The sequence below is a fragment of the Neolamprologus brichardi genome, chromosome 2 (assembly GCF_056152115.1).
Source record: "Neolamprologus brichardi isolate AB-2024 chromosome 2, ASM5615211v1, whole genome shotgun sequence".
Lineage (NCBI taxonomy): Eukaryota > Metazoa > Chordata > Actinopteri > Cichliformes > Cichlidae > Neolamprologus > Neolamprologus brichardi.
Genome location: NC_142105.1, coordinates 30,859,747 through 30,875,978, shown reverse-complemented (window position 1 = coordinate 30,875,978; position 16,232 = coordinate 30,859,747). Strand labels below are relative to the sequence as shown.

Here is a 16,232-nt window from a genome sequence, read left to right as displayed (position 1 = left end):
AAGTGAGCCAGCTTATAAAAAATGGCCCAGTGGTACTTCAAAGGAAAACCTGGGTCCTATTTTTGTGGTTTTGGCCACTATTTCTACTCCTAATAATATCATCGTTCTCACCAAGTTAATTGCTCAGCTTTGGGAATGCAGGAAAGAAGTTAATAAGAAGTTAGATGTGGTCAGAAATACAAGCAGTCAGATGATCAAACAAGTTATAAAGAAACAGAGAAGTTAGAAAAACTTGTTTGGAGGCGTATATAATTCAAACTGTCGTATATCGATAATCTGTACTCCAGAGAGATGGATATAAAGAGTTATGTAGAGAGGGATTATTGCCTCTTTCATGGGTCCCCTAATCTGTAGTTGTACTGTACATTCCCAGAAGGTAAATCAATTATGATTTTCCTCATACTTATAGAAAGAGGACATCTTAATTATGGTCATTTTAAACACACAACTGTGGCTATGGGTTGAGCAGCATCAATTCAATTCAATTCAATTCAATTCAATTCAATTCAATTCAATTTTATTTATATAGCGCCAAATCACAACAAAAGTCGCCTCAAGGCGCTTCATGGATACAGAGAAAAACCCAACAATCATATGACCCCCTATGAGCAGCACTTTGGCGACAGTGGGAAGGAAAAACTCCCTTTTAACAGGAAGAAACCTCCGGCAGAACCAGGCTCAGGGAGGGGCGGAGCCATCTGCTGCAACCGGTTGGGGTGAGAGAAGGAAGACAGGATAAAAGACATGCTGTGGAAGAGAGACAGAGGTTAATAACAGATATGATTCAATACAGAGAGGTCTGTTAATACATAGTGAGCGAGAAAGGTGACTGGAAAGGAAAAACTCAATGCATCATGGGAATCCCCCGGCAGCCTACATCTATTGCAGCATAACTAAGGGAGGATTCAGGGTCACCTGGTCCAGCCCTAACTATATACTTTAGCAAAAAGGAAAGTTTGAAGCCTAATCTTAAAAGTAGAGATAGTGTCTGTCTCCCGAATCCAAACTGGAAGCTGGTTCCACAGAAGAGGGGCCTGAAAACCGAAGGCTCTCCCTCCCATTCTACTTTTAAATACTCTAGGAACAACAAGTCACTAACCTACCTTTTTGACCTTATGTTTGCAAGGGACAGCCAATCAGAAGAAAGCTGGCTTTATGAGAAGCTCTTTTTAGACCATGGGTGAAGTGATTGGCTCCAGTAAAAGATACTTAACAAAGGGATTATTTTGAGCTGTGAATCATGCAAAGCCAGTCTAGTAAGAGTCCAGTAATAAATATATGGAGCTAAAAAACAAGATAACAGTAAGTATTCTAATCTGCTCATGGATTCTTTTTTTCCCCGTTTATTTCATTGTGTTCCCACTTTGGTTCACACAGAGACACAAAAATCATATTTATATTTGGGTGAATATTATCATTATAAAGCAGTGTCTTGGTGTGGTAATGAAGCTGTCATTTAGGAGTCAGTAATATCTGATTAACCAGCTTTATGCAGTCATGTTTTGTGCAGTTCTCCTGTTGCACAGGTGTTGTAATCATTCTTTCTTTCCCCCTACTGGCCTGGCCCTCCCTCCAGCCTTCCCCACCATGGTGGACAACCACGTCAGCCACAACTACATGGGGGGAATGGAACCCAAGCCAGTGTACCCGCCACCCCAAGTCACCCCGTCCAGGTACTCGCCCGTTCCCCGCCACATGATGGGGGAGGAAGACTTCACGAGGTACGTTAAAGACCGGCTTCTTCCACGAATGATCCTCCTCCATAACCTGACATTCATAAGGCTGTATAAGCGTAGCTTTGGCTAAGTCTTAGCACAGGTTGTTGGTGGAGATCAGCTATTGGCCTTTTCTGGTATTCGCTGGTGTAGTTGTAGAAACACGGTTATAAATTATGTAACTATTTTAATTTAACATGGATCGTATTTTGTTCCCAGTAGCCTCTATTTTGTTGCTTTTGTACAAGCGTTGTTGTGGTGGCTTCAAGGATACACCTGTTTACAGTAGCTTATAGTGTTTGATTAACAAAAGAATCCGCTTAGCTTGCAGTTTTCATCTCATCGAGGCCCCGATGGTGCATACTGCATAATAGCTGGACAGTGTGTGGCAGCTGTGTGCTGAGAGAAGGCTTTTGTCACATCTTATACTTGTTACGAGCGTGTCTTACCCTTTGACCTCCTATCCAAGTACTGGATCAGAAGTAGCATTCATAGAGGGTTGATTGGAGTGTCCCGTGAGGCTTTGAGTCAGCTTAACCCACAGCTCTAGGGAAGAGGCTGTATTCCCTCTGTGTGTGTGTGTGTGTGTGTCTGTGTGATTGCATGCGGGTGTCTATGTGTGCTGTCTTACTGGCCGAGTGTTACGTCGCCTTGTAATGTCCTTGTACAAGCTGTCTACATGACTTGTATGTGCATTTTGTCGCATCTTTGTTGGTATGTGTGCTTTATTTGTGTCCTACACTTGTCCCGTTCACTGTGATTCCTGTACCCCACAGCAGGGCTGAACCTATTTACAGTGTCATCCACAAACCTGGGGACAGCAAGGTGCCCCAGGCCCTCTACAGAGGCTTCTGTCCTTCCCCTGCTCCCTTGTGCCAAGGTCCACTCCCCTTCTCTGGCAGGTACTAACCTAGTCCATCATACCTTGCTTAGCTAACCCTCCTCTCTGTAGCTCGGCACTTAGAAAAACGCCAGGGCATATAACCCATCAGGATTACCAGTAGTGTGTTGGGCCACATCTGTGCACATAAATAGCAGTAGAGAAGATTAAGATTAACCAAGGGAGGAGGGAGGAAAGGAAGGCTGGAGGGCGAGGCAGGCGATATTTATGTTGAGAAATCTCTTCGTTTTCTGTCTGCATGTAAATTTTTGCTGAGGCTTTTTCAGTTTATTTGGAACCACTACTTTATCTTTCACAACTTCACAAGAAACGAGCATCAACAGAACACTGAGTAGAGAACAAGTGAAAAGAAAATCACAATAGTTATTGCCCTTTGTTTCATTTTTTTTTCCTCTTTTTTTTTTCCCGTTGCCGCTTTTTTTGTGCTTTTCATATTTTAAACGGCCTACTCCCATTCGGTCAATATTTGATTTCCTGCTAATTTGCTCATATGTGCGAATCTCAAACAGTAGTGCTTTGTTCACCGCAGTTTAAAATGGAGTCGTACCTGCTCTTCACAAACACATCACCGCAGGAGTGCAGCCGAAAGGGCTTCACGCTCCCACAAGCTGCTCAATTCCATCTGTCAGGAGGCATTGATAAAACTAAGCCTATATCTCCAGCCAAAGCTACTTTGGCTAGTGCTCACTGCTGAAGACATAATATACATATTATTTATGGCTTGCATTTGGGGGTTTTGTTTCTGTTTGGCATTATCAAATTTGCAAAAGGCCTCCTGGTGTTTGATTTCATTGAATGTTTTTCTTTTTATTTGTTTCTAGAGTCACAGTTTTGTCCATTTTCCATCACTTCATGGATGACTGCACTGATGTCTGTGTGTAAACCATTGTTTTTATGTAATTTACCTATATTGTGTAACATATATGTCTTGCAGAGAGTGACTGTAGTCCTGCTCTAACTAAATGCTTGTGGTAAATGTTTGAAAGGAAGGGTCGAACTGAAGGCTAGTGCGGATGACAGGAGCGGTGAAATATTTTGCCTGCTTCTCTATGTATGTAAATGTAAACAGAGAGCTTGATCCTGTACAGGGCAGCAGACAGTGCTGCAGCTGTCATGATTCATATGCACGCTGGGAAAACCAGGCCATGCACTCAGGTCTTACCCCTCTCATCACCCGTACTGCCAGCACCAATCACACGTGCTTACTGTACGCTGACATGTTTGCTCACTGTGTGCTGACACACACGAACACACGCGTGCCACGCTTAAAGTGCAGCATGCAATATCGACACTGACACATGCCGTACCTGTGCATATCGATCGAGAACACCGGACACGTCGTAAGCCAACTGTGCAAGCGAGAGCAGCCGACATATGGTGACCGTGCGTGCATTTGGGTATCAGAATCAAAAGCCATTTTCTCTGAGGACATCACAAGTGACAAACCACTCGATCTCATCATTCTCGTCCTTCTACTCCATTGGGCACAGGGCAGACACCTCTTTCCAATCCCCAAAAGCTTCCTCGTTGGCTCCAAACACGAAGGGTTATTTTAGATGGATGCTATAGTAGGCACAGGCTTCCACAGAAGTAGAGCAGACTTGTTGTGAGGAATGAGTCAGAGCTTATATCGGCCCTCTGCCCATCTGCACATCCCCCTCAGTGGTGTCATCGCAGACACGTCCCCGACACCCCCTTCTCCATCTGATATTACCCCCACTTTCTGGAGATATGTTATATTATATGGTGCAATCAGGCGATCCTTTAAATCCTTGTTTCCGTCCACATTGGACTCAAGAAAAGATTAGCATGCATGTTTGGTGTAAACATACATCTGCATGCAGTCGTGACAGGGCGCAAGATGACTAAACAAGCAACAACCCTCTACTAGCCCTGTCAGGCTTTACTGCAGATGCAAATTACTGTGCAAACATTTTAGGAATTTTAAATGTTTAGAGGCATTCAATCAACACTAAATTTATTCCGCATCTTGATAAAGATGCCAAACATAAAGTGAGAGTAATATTAACAAGAAATGGGGGAAAAAGCATCTTCAGCAACAAGAAGAACAAGGAGTCCTGTAACAGATGGCGTGGCCTCGACAAAGCCCTGTTCTCAACATCATTGAGTCAGTCTGGGATCACACGGAGAGACAGAAGGCACTAAGACAGTCTAAATACACAAAACTGCAAGAAAGTTTTCAAAGTTGCTGAAAGAACATTGAAAAAGTACGTGCGAGTGTACCTAGGAGAATTGGTGCTATAGTCCCACCAAATATTTTGATTTAGTTTTTCAGCTTAAGGACTTCTGCGTAAAGTTAATAAGGAAACAAAAACTTTATGGCATAATTTTGAAATGCATTCTCACTTTTAGTTTGCATGTTTTCCCCCGTACTGTATGCAACAATGCCTCCTGCTTCGGCCTCTTTGTTTAGTCACAGCATGTGTAAATGCAGAAGCCTTAGTACTGTCGAAGCAGCTGAGCTAATCAGTAACATTATGTGTCTCTTACACACATGGAAACACAACCTTTGACTGTTTTTTGTTTTTCAAGAATCCGGATAACACGATGACCTTTGGTTTGCGAGTTAAATGAGGGGTTTAGAATGAAAAGAACCACAGCAGATTCAGCTTAGTTCCCAACTTAGGTGTTATTCATTTATTACTCAGATTTTATTCTTAGTCACGGTGAGAGGCACGGAGAATGAACAGTCTATCACCTTAGCAATGAATAAATATTTTCCTGTCAAATTAAAGGAAAAGAGCAGACCCAGAAGAAGAAGGGGGGTGGACACTGAAAAATCTACGGGTAAAATTTAGACGATGAAAAAGAAGAGGGAAGATGGTGCGTCCCCGTGAACACACGCTGATGTAATCTGTTTTGGAGATGGGGAGAGATAAAGTGCTGCAATAGGTAGTGTCTGTCTGTGGAGAAAATGGCATCCATCTGCAGTGTCCACCATTAATCAGCCAAGCAGAGCCAATTACTTGGCTGAGTTCAGGGCAGCATGACCTGCTGAACCCTGCAGCCCAGATATCCATTCAGAGCTTTAGGACTGCACTGCAACCGCCTCAGCCAGAAAAGTGAAGCACAGAGGGATAATGTAGCGAGGGGAGGGGAGGGTGGTTTCTGAATTAAAGAAACCGCTGCTGCTCAATACCTGTTTACATTCCTGGCATGGATGAAAAAGGCGGAGGGGTGGGAGGGAGTTGGAATGGGATGGGGGGGAGCAGGTCTTGTGATAGAAAGGGAGGACTTGATCCCTGCATTTTCAAAATGTAGGAATTCACTCCCATTTTCCATGTAACTGACCAAGCACTTCACATCCTATGGACAAGCAACACACACATACCTCCTTGGAGGGCAGCAGCAACAACTGTTAAGAAAAGCACCTGTCAAAAGTCTCCACAGGACTTTACTGTCTGGACAGAGACTATGAGGGCGTCAAATCAAAGGCCTAAAAGTCATGAAAGTCAGTCCATGAGCTCCTCTTTTGTTTACTCTCACAAATTAGCAAGGAGCTTCTGGGAATATATCTGCCTTGTGTCCAGAGGGCCAGGCTGACAGACAGGAATGCTGGTGTGCTGGACTGGAGGGGGGCTAAATCTTCAGTAGCATCACAGCAGAAACGAGGGATCAAACGTGGACAATCTCTAGTCCATCCAAATTATTCCAGGTGCAAGACAAGAGTGTTTTGTTTTGTTTTTTGCTTCTTCCTGTAGAATGGAAGAGGTTTTTTTGTTTGCTTGGGACTGTTAGGGTTAAACGTGTTGCCTTACTAGTGATAGGGAGCGAGCAACTGTCACAGCAAGAAGAGGATCTGTTTCCCATCACATCACACAAGAATGAGATAGGGAACACAAGGCCCAGATCCCAGGAGTTTCTAATTCTGTATTCCACTTCACTGCGGAAGGCCAGACAGGAAGAGGGGTCGGGGAGTAATGCTGCGCTGAGCTGAGCAATGTGGCATAGCGAACATGTTCACGGTCAACATCTCGTCTTCCATGTCGCTGGTGAGGAGCCTGCCTGAACGCACAGTTAGGAAATGCTCTTTCAGAAGTAAGCACCGGCTCTGGATGCTCAGGTAACCATGGAGATCTGTGTGCCTTGTCAAGCCGAGATGAAAGGCTTTAGATGGAAAGTGAGGTTATTTTAGGCTTGACTTGTGTGAAGGCGAGTGAGTTGTTTTAGCATATTCAAAGGCAATTATCACTTAGCTAATTCTAAAAGGCTGTGGATAAAACTTGGAGCATAATGTAGCAATGTTACGAGTCTCATCAGCACAATCATATAATCTCTTTACCAGAATCTTTTTTTGTAAGCACATTGCTCGTGAGGAGTCTACTATATGGATATTGATCTATCTTGTGTGATGCTCTTAGCATCTCTGCAAAGTTCACTTTATTTAAAATGCGTAGCAGTCTTTCTTTAAGCACGATGTTACTATTCAGGAGTCTCCAGAATTTTTCCAGTTGCTCATGGGTATGATTCTGAAAGCCTGGAATGCTGCCTCTGCTGCCATCAATGGGAAAACGGTCTTAGCAGCGACTTTGAGCGCAGCCATTAGGGATGGAGCAGGAATTGTTCCTGTCGACCGCAGGCTGAGTACTGCGAGAGAAAACCACTAATGGGAACCATGCAGTGTTTTCTGTCGAGAAAGGAAGCTGCATTTTTTGTGCATGCATGTGTGTTTATGTGTTCATCTGTATAGAAAATCTGCGCGAGCGTGCATGTGTGCGAGAAAGAGTGCGAGAGAGTCGACTGTTGGGCTTCCTAGAGTGTGCGTGGGTGTGTTTGCATTTGTGTGAAGTGTGTTCTCAGAGGGCTTTTGCCTGGACCGTAGCAGCGGTGTGGCCTCTCTAGCATCTTAAAACTGAGGCGGTCTGAATAGCCTCCTGGAGGATGAGTCATAGTGGGTAAAGCTAAAGCAGAGCTTCAGCAGGTCTGTCGAGCAGGAGGCGGCTCATTGTACATTGATACGAGTGGGTGTTTAAGTGTTGACACGTGTGTACATTTCCATAAGATGTAGCCAATAGATGACAGGCATTTGGACCCAATCATGTTCCTGCTTGTTTTATTGTAATGAGTTAACAGTGTTGTGCATGGTTTTTATGCATGGTTATTATATGGTTAATCATCGTTTTCTACCAGTGAGTGGTGTCCTGAACATAAATTGTTTAAATGTTCTATTTAAAGTTCTCAGATTCAAGTATATAAACAGAGCGAGCCTACAATAAACCATCTGCAGGCCTGCTGCATGTAGCTGCCTAAACTGGACACACTTGACATTTTGGGATCGTTCACATAACAAACTAGTCTCTGTACTCTGTGTTCATGCTAATTCGATTCCAGTTTTGGCCACGTCTCTTTTAAATTTGGCCTCTTTTTATACACTCTTTGTCCCGCCCTTCACCCTGACACCGCCACTCTATTTGACAGGGAGCCAAGGAAGGTGGTGCTACACAAGGGCTCTACTGGTCTGGGCTTCAACATTGTTGGCGGGGAGGATGGAGAAGGGATCTTCGTCTCCTTCATCCTGGCTGGAGGCCCGGCTGACCTGAGCGGGGAGCTGAGGAGGGGCGACAGGATTCTCTCGGTTAGTATTTTTAGCTTCAAGCTTTCTGTTTACCCACATCAACAACTAAAACAAGTCTGAGGCAGAGGGGTTTTCAGCCAACTCCTGCTGTCAGAATAATGATGATAACATTAAGGAGGGACTGTGTTTAGAAAGCCAGCAAATATCTGCCTCACAAATGTCCTTGAGCAAGACATTAAATCCAAATGGACTCTTAGGGAGCTTAGCTGCCCTCTGCCCCGAAGTCTGTGTTTGACTGGTTTATTTTCAGCTTGCTTTTAATCTGGCTGCATATTACATCATGTATGGAAAAAATGAGTCAGTCAGAAAAGATAACTAATGACTCATCAGCTGACATCATTAAAAAAATGTACATTTTCATACTCGTTTACTAATTTTATTGAGTAATTTGGTTCATTATTAGTAAGTCTTGAAACCATCTATTTTGAGCATAGACATTGTTCTTTGCTACATTTGTTTTTTTGTATAGGTCTCAAGGATCACATGATTCCAGCCATCTTAAAAATCTAACCAGTTTTCTTACCAAATGTCCCCTTGTTGCTTTTTATAATTGTATTTATTTATTTTTTAAACAGGTGAATGGTGTGAATCTAAGGAATGCCACACATGAGCAGGCAGCTGCAGCACTGAAGAGAGCTGGGCAGACCGTTACCATCATTGCTCAATACAGGCCTGAAGGTAAGGCCCTACAATCTCATGTAATGTGTGAATATGTCATCGTACCAAGACGGGACTTACACTGAAATCAAAGTCATTCAGGTTCTCTTGCTCCTATTCCTGTGAAAATGGTGATGCCTCTGAGTTTATATTAAGTCAAATGCAATGTGCTTATTTATGTGAAATGACTAATTAAAAAAATAAAATAAAATCAAGGCAGCATAAGTGCAAATATTTGTATCCTTAACTGTGACTGGAGAGCTCAAACATTAGACCGCTCTAAAGTTCAGAGGGCGGATATCCTTGATAAGGTCATCTCGGGCAAACAGCTCTCGCTGTGAGCACAGAAACACCATCCACCTGCTGTTCAAACCTTCTGTTTGAGAGCACCAGCCAATTAGAAAAAAGTTGCAGCCTTGTAGCAAGATCCAGTATAAAGATTCCTCCCCTAAACCTTTGATATCATGATTGGCGGTCCTCGCTAATGCAATTGAACTAGAGTACTGATTTGAATACATGTTGGGGTCTTTTGTTTTAGTCTGTATTGTGGTGCGACAGTGAAGAGATGACAGGAAAGCTGAGAGAAAGACCAGTATAGGGCATGGCCTCTGCAATAGCCTTACAGCATAACACTCACTTGCTGTATCCAGTGAGCTAATCCAGCCCCCGAACTACAGTACAGTTTTAGAAGGTAGTTCAACCACTTACTGCACTTTAATGTGGATGCAAATATTGCTACTTTCTCTTTGGTAATTATTATTTTGCAGATTATAAAATTTAAATGTTCTCACATATTTTGTTATGTGGTATTATAGATAATCAGCTCCCGTAGGAACATCAAAGTGATACACAAAGAATGAATAATTATAATTATATTGTACCATGAGATGTTTTACTTTGATTTAAGGATTAAGCTTGTGACTTGTGCTGTAGTAAGGAGTCTAAACATTTGTTTTGCAAAACAGTTATTCAATATAAAATGTTTCAGCTGTGGGTGCAGCGTAAAGATGTGCCATAATGTTTCTTCCATTATGTTTATTTCTTTTCAAACATTCCGATTTCCTGTGGTCCAGGCATGTCTTGTACTTTTCCCCCCTCCTCTTCTAGTGCACTGGAGGATTGCATTGTGGGAAATGTAGGAACGATTGTTTTGAGACTCACAGCATTTAGCGAAAATCACGATATCTCGGCTTCGTGTGTTTTGGTTCTTTTTCCACATGTCTCTCGCGAGCCCAGCTTTATAACAATGTTGATTAAATATCTATTTAATGGTGCAATCGGGTTTACCTGGTGCCGCGGCCCATGCGCACTCAGATCGGGCTGCAAACGAGGGCAGCGCAGCGGATAGGCCGGCTTTCAGCGAGTATTCGGTCGGGGGCGGCTCTTGTGGCAGCAGCCCGAAGTGTGGAGCCAACTGCAAGGCGGGCAAACGAAACCGCTGTTGTCCTTCCCGTTTCAAACTCTGGGCTGTCTGTACACACAGACCCGCACAGCGATGGAAAGAGGCGACTAAGCGGAAAGTTGCTAGCTCCGCTTCCATTTCGACACCAGAGGGGGGGAAACCTTTAACGCACCCGAAGTGAAGAGGTGGAAAGCGGCAAACTTTTATGTCTACCAGCCAGTACGGGCGATGATGGGGGATGGGCTCGGATACAACAGCAGAAGAGCAGAAGCCGCATGAACTCCCTAATGGCTGGATGAAGAAACTACCGGCAGCCACAGCGAGATTATAGCCAGAGTTTTCTCCAGCGAAGGTGAGACGAAGGTCGAAGGTGTCGGCAAACACCGACGGGGGCGAAAAGCGAACAAAGAGAGTGAGTTACATTGTAGAACATGTTTGTGTTGGTTGCCAGTACGGCCCGTAGTTTGCTGCTCTTCGCCTGTACTTTGACTCCTGAAGGACAAAGTAAAGTGTGAGCTCTTCATTCATAAGCCACGAGGAAGCCTCGGTGCGATATTATACCTGCTCTCATTAATATCAGTCTTAAGATGAATTCGTTACAGTAGCAAACATGTGATCGCCTCACCCATACTGTGGTTAACATAAGTATGTCTACGCTAAACTGCTGCCATTACCTGGACTCCATTGTCCACTTTTCACCGCTTTTTACTCCATGTAAAACCTACTTGGAGGTAGGTGAAGTCGCTTTAGGTTGTAATTAATACCCCAAAGAGAGATTTCATCCAGCATTTGCTTTACTGTTCTTATGCAACCTAAACCTATAGGCGGGGGCACAGAGGTGTGGTCAAACAGGTGTGTGTGTCAGTTTTGCGACTTCACCTGCGCATTACGACTTTCTGACCAGAGGTCCCTTTTCCAAGCTGACAAAAGCAGAATTCACGTGTTGCCCTTATTTCCAACATTAGCAGACGATTCAAGAAAATAGCACCACTCCTTCTTTTTAATGCTGAAATAAAGCTTGGCTGTGAATTGTGGCTGTATTTCTTAGTGCTTCGGTCATTCTCTGTAAGTGTACTTGAACACGCTGCACTTCATACTGCACCAACAATGGGGAGGATATTGGAGTTTTATGTCTTTATGTCTTTTCAGGTTGGACTATGACAGGAATGTGACAGGGCATAAGTCGTAGCATGCTCGCTCCATGTTTCGTTGTCTTTCAATAAAACATCAGCCTGAACTGTCCAATAACTCTCCAAGGCCACCGAAACCGAGTCGGAGTGGGATCTGTGAGTTAGATTGGGGTTAAAGTCTATGAAAGGCTCAGACTGAGATCAAAAACCGATAAACGTGCGGTGTTGGGTTTCTTCCCTGCGAGTTTATGTTGTCTCGCATGTCGGGTCATTCAGGCAGCTTCTTGAATAATGATGTGGTTAGAAGAGAAGAAGCTTTGTTTTTCATACCAAATCTTGCTTTCAGTCCTGTGCCCCCTTTGTGACTCAGTGATAGACAATTATCTGTTTGTATACAGTTTTAAACTACTCCAAATGAACAAGTCGAGTGCTGGCAAATGATCGACTTCCTGTATCCCCTCTGGTGACCTGAGATCTGTGTCCAGTAATTCTGCTGGCATCCTAAAGGGGTGTGTGTATGTGTGTGTGTGAGACGTGATGTTCATTTGAGTTTGGAGCAGGAGGAACCCCCAGTGAGCAGTACAAGGACAGTCAATCTGGGGGGGAAGTGGAGAGAGCGAGAGCTAGTTTGTGCCAGGCAAAATGCCTGGAGTATACTCTGTGGTGCTGAGGGCCTGAGCATCCATGGGCCTGTGATCGAAGGCCAACACTGAAACTACAAGAAGCCACAATGGGGCACACAAGCTGCGGTGGGAGGGCCCCCAACTCTCAGTGGCTTTCTGGAGCACTGCCAGGCCTTTAACTCACATTAGGCGATGGAAGTGAAGGGTGTATATCCACACACTGCTGCCCTGCCCCGACATCAATGAGTGTAATTACTCCAGAATCTTTGCATTTAAGGAGTGGGAGGAGGGCCGTGAAGGAAATGTTACCCTCCGAGCACCCTCATTAAACTCACAAGTGTGTATTATGGGCTTTTGTAGAAATATTTTAGGCAGGGTCTACATGTACCTTCCACGCTGTAATATCGGGGAAGGGGGGCGTGCGCGTTCACTGGCCCGACTATTCCTGTCAACATAACGCACACTCACATTACAAGTGCATGCCTGCTGTGTTGCATAACTGGATCAAAAGCGAAGCGACCGTCCCCCAAAATAAAAAAGCTGTTCGACTAATGAGGACACGCAGTGGGAGTGAGAGGTGCAGAATAGTCCCAGTTTCTATTAGCTGTCTCTCTCTTTTTTTTCTTTTATTCCCCTGTGGGTCACTCCTAAAAATACAGGCTACCTCATGAGTATTAATCGCTTTAAGAAACCAGGATTGAACATTTATAATTTTGGGCTAAAGATGGGCTTGTGAGCAGAGATGTCACTGAATGATTTATGTTGGATTGATCCCCTGCAAGAGCTGGGCTGGTCTTGAATGTCTCGATCAATAACCTGACTTGTTCTTAACCGGACAGATGTAGCGGTTCTTAAGAGTCTTATCAGATAATTGTGGATTGTTTCTGTTTTTCTGAAAGTGTTTCCTGTTAGAGAGGCTGCAGATTGCTTCTTTGGTAATGTTTGATGTAGCCAGTGGAAATGAAAGAGCTCTTGTTTTTTCTTTTATGCTTTGTCGGTCATTTGTTAAATAGCATGTGTCCGGGAAACAGCAGGAGAGGCTATTTTGAGTGATGACATTATTATTATTTTTTTTAAGCTTGTGACTCAGTTGCTTTTAAAGTTTACAGGTGTTTATTTAATGCCTTAGTCAAATACCGGATTGATTTCTACTGCTCAAATTACCTTGACATGATGACATCAAGGTAATATTTTAACCCCCTCCCCCCCAAAACATGTGGCTAGACTGTCTCTTGGGCTGATTATTAACATGGCTAGCACACAGTTATAAATTGCTTTGATTTGCATCCCTACTTGTGAGTGATCACTTAGCTTAAATGCTGTTGTTATGGGAGATTTGAGCTTGTTCTCATTTGTGTTAGATTTTCATCTGATATCCAGACTGTCAAGGCACGCCAATGAAAGATTTGTTTGCGTTACTCTAGCTCCACGTGCTTGGTATTTCAGGCAGGACTAACGATCAATACAGGGCTGAGGTTTCACTACAGTGGTGGTGTTCTCCTGTGGTGATGTTGTGGAAGGTTTGTGACCTTCAATCAGCACCGTCACAGCCTGCTCTTTTTTTTTTTTGTTTGTTTTAAAGGGGGAGCTATAATGCTTTTCCTTATTTTACATATAAAAGGTATGCTGATATTAATGGTCAGTGCTCTTAATAAACAGGAGGCCAACACATCGAAACTCTTGATTCCATGTTTTTTTCTATCACTTTGCTTTTATGTCAGTGAAAGCAGATATTCCTGTTATGATGGTCTCATACCTACAGCTCTGGCTATGAGCACAGAGGCCCCGCCCACTGTCTGTTTAGACCTTCTGTTAGCGAGGGGCAGCCAATCTAAAGGCTCGTGAATCATTCTGCTAGAGGTTAAAATAGGAGCTAATATGTTCTCTTTCAAAACAATAAGGTTAAACTTCCCTTATTGTTTTATACGACCTGACTCCAAAATTGCCGGAAATTAGTTTTTTTTGCACAAGTTGATTATAGCTAGTGTTTTTCTTTCCCCTGTCAGTTAGTTACTGGGTTGTGCTGTACACGGATTTACCGATGTATTCTGGTGTCACCATTATCAAGAAGGTGTGGCAGCAAATTGTAGTTATCTTATAGTTCCCACCCCATCTTCCCCCAGAGGCTTAAAACTGATTGTAGTTCTGCTCCTCTTCAGTGCTCACTGAACTTAAATGAATCATTTTGCTGTTAGGAATTTGATCAAGCTAATTGTTTAGCTTTGTCTAATGTGCACTTGCCCCGAGTTGCTGGTACAGTTCTCAGGTTGGTGGGATTGTAAAGCAGGTCTCTCTGTATTTAGCTACTCTTTGTCTTCTCCCTCGGCCCCTCCTTCCCCAAGCTGCAGCTTCTTGTGCTGCTTTTCTCTCCTCTCTCCTGTGCCTGAAAGCCAAGTGGACTAGTCTGAATGGCTGTTTCCGTGTGCGCTGTCCCTGTTCTAGGAGTGCTACACTGTTGCTGTTGGTTACAGGCAGTCAGGCGGTGTCTGGTTACCTCACCTTGCAGCGTCACTCTGTTGTATCGTTAACCCTTTGAGCAGAGATCAGGGTGGAGCGCTGTCACCGGGCCTGGGCCGGATCCATGTTTGCTTCGAAAATCCTTTTGGTTTCGGCAGGGGGTTATAGATCAGCAACCTGACGCTTGTTTTTGCACCTGCTCAGAATTTCTTCCGCGAGCTCGGACTAACTAAATCATCTTTGTAGGCGTAGGTGTTTGTTTTTCAAGGCTGCTTCTAGGCTTGTTTGACAGAATATGGACTTTGATCTCTTGTTGTTCAAATTACAGGAAGTGTTGCCAGCTATTGATGATTAAGCTGTGAGGTACCCCTGCGGGCATGCCAGTCAACTCGATATGTGGAATAAATTTGGATGAGATTCTTTTCCGCTGGTTGTTTCGTAGGTTAATTAATATTAGAGCATAGATGTGTCATCGTTACAGCAATATTTCATCTCATCACATGGCAGTAATAATTAGATTCAGTTGTGTGCAGCTACATTCATGATATGCAAGCTGTGCGACATGAAACATTGGAGTAGAGGAAACATTTAAATGACAAAATTGCTTGTTCACAGTGCTGTCTTTATACTGCTCCAGCACATCCTTTGTGTGATCACATGAGCACCTTAGCCTACTTGTTTTTCTGGATGCATCTGCTGTTCTGTTTATCTGGCAGCGTGCTGCACGGTGCGGTGGCCTCGCTCGTTCCAGCAGCCCGGAGCTCGCTGTGCACAGCAGGCTAATGAGAGCTTTCTTAATGAGCAGGTCCAGGTGGATTCATACATCATCCCTGTGCTCCTGAGCAGCAACTGGATTTACACACCTATGACAAATGGTCATGCATTTGAAATTGTTGGAGGCCTTCGCTTTTTTTAACCACACTAAAGAGCCTGTGTTGAACCTAATTAATCCCTGTAATTAATCACCTGACATGAAAGATGACTGGATGTGTGAGGCAGATCTGTGATAAACCATCAGTTCCTGGGGTCATTAATCAGCCTAAGGATTCGCTCAACCTTTCCTCTCTTTACTGTAGCTCACTGCAGCACTGGCTGAGGCACAGCTCTCCAATTATACCGTAGCGAAACAAGGAGGCAGAGGCCAATGCTCCTGTTTGGTCTTTTTACTCAAGATCGAATGCACCAAGTTAACTTTGAGCGCATTAAGCGTAAAACTTCAAAGGGAAAGTTTATTCTCCAGAACCCGCCGCTGACACAGTTTTTGTTTGTTTCTCGCTACGCAGAGTATAGTCGCTTTGAGTCCAAGATCCACGACCTGAGGGAGCAGATGATGAACAGCAGCATGAGCTCAGGATCAGGCTCCCTGCGCACTAGTGAGAAGCGCTCCCTATATGTCAGGTAAAGTCGGCACACCCACCCACACACACATACTCATGCTTGTACTCACAACATGCAATTCTAAGATCTCACTATTGCATAACAAACCTCAGCTCGTCTGCAGGGGAAGACGAAGCCCAAACACACTGTTAGACAGTAGCAGCACAACATAAATGTCATAGATCACATGTTACAATATTAAAGCATTTCGCGTGACATCATTTAATTCAGGCTACTGGGTTCACACTATTCATCACCATCTAAAGAAAGACGAACAGACGTTCCCTGTTGTTGTTTTGATGCCTGCTATGACAATGACTTAGTTTAATGTCGACTGACAGGGGAGCTTGTTGGGATGACCTGTGTTATGACAC

At 43.9% G+C, this 16,232-nt stretch overlaps 1 protein-coding gene across 12 annotated transcripts in view; it reads left to right on the top strand.

Annotated features, from left to right (window-relative positions):
* Positions 1-16,232, top strand: part of dlg3 (discs, large homolog 3 (Drosophila)) — an 87,620-nt gene that overhangs the window by 61,243 nt on the left and 10,145 nt on the right. For 7 of the 12 annotated variants that reach the window (XM_087850986.1, XM_087850987.1, XM_087851000.1 and 4 more), the window contains 4 exons: positions 1,560-1,721; positions 8,056-8,212; positions 8,788-8,890; positions 15,765-15,879. In XM_087850986.1, the coding sequence (XP_087707112.1) occupies positions 1,560-1,721; positions 8,056-8,212; positions 8,788-8,890; positions 15,765-15,879 (537 nt within the window). The remainder of the gene's footprint in view (positions 1-1,559; positions 1,722-8,055; positions 8,213-8,787; positions 8,891-15,764; positions 15,880-16,232) is intronic. The other 5 variants (XM_006781256.3, XM_006781255.3, XM_087851006.1 and 2 more) reach the window with 1 other exon arrangement.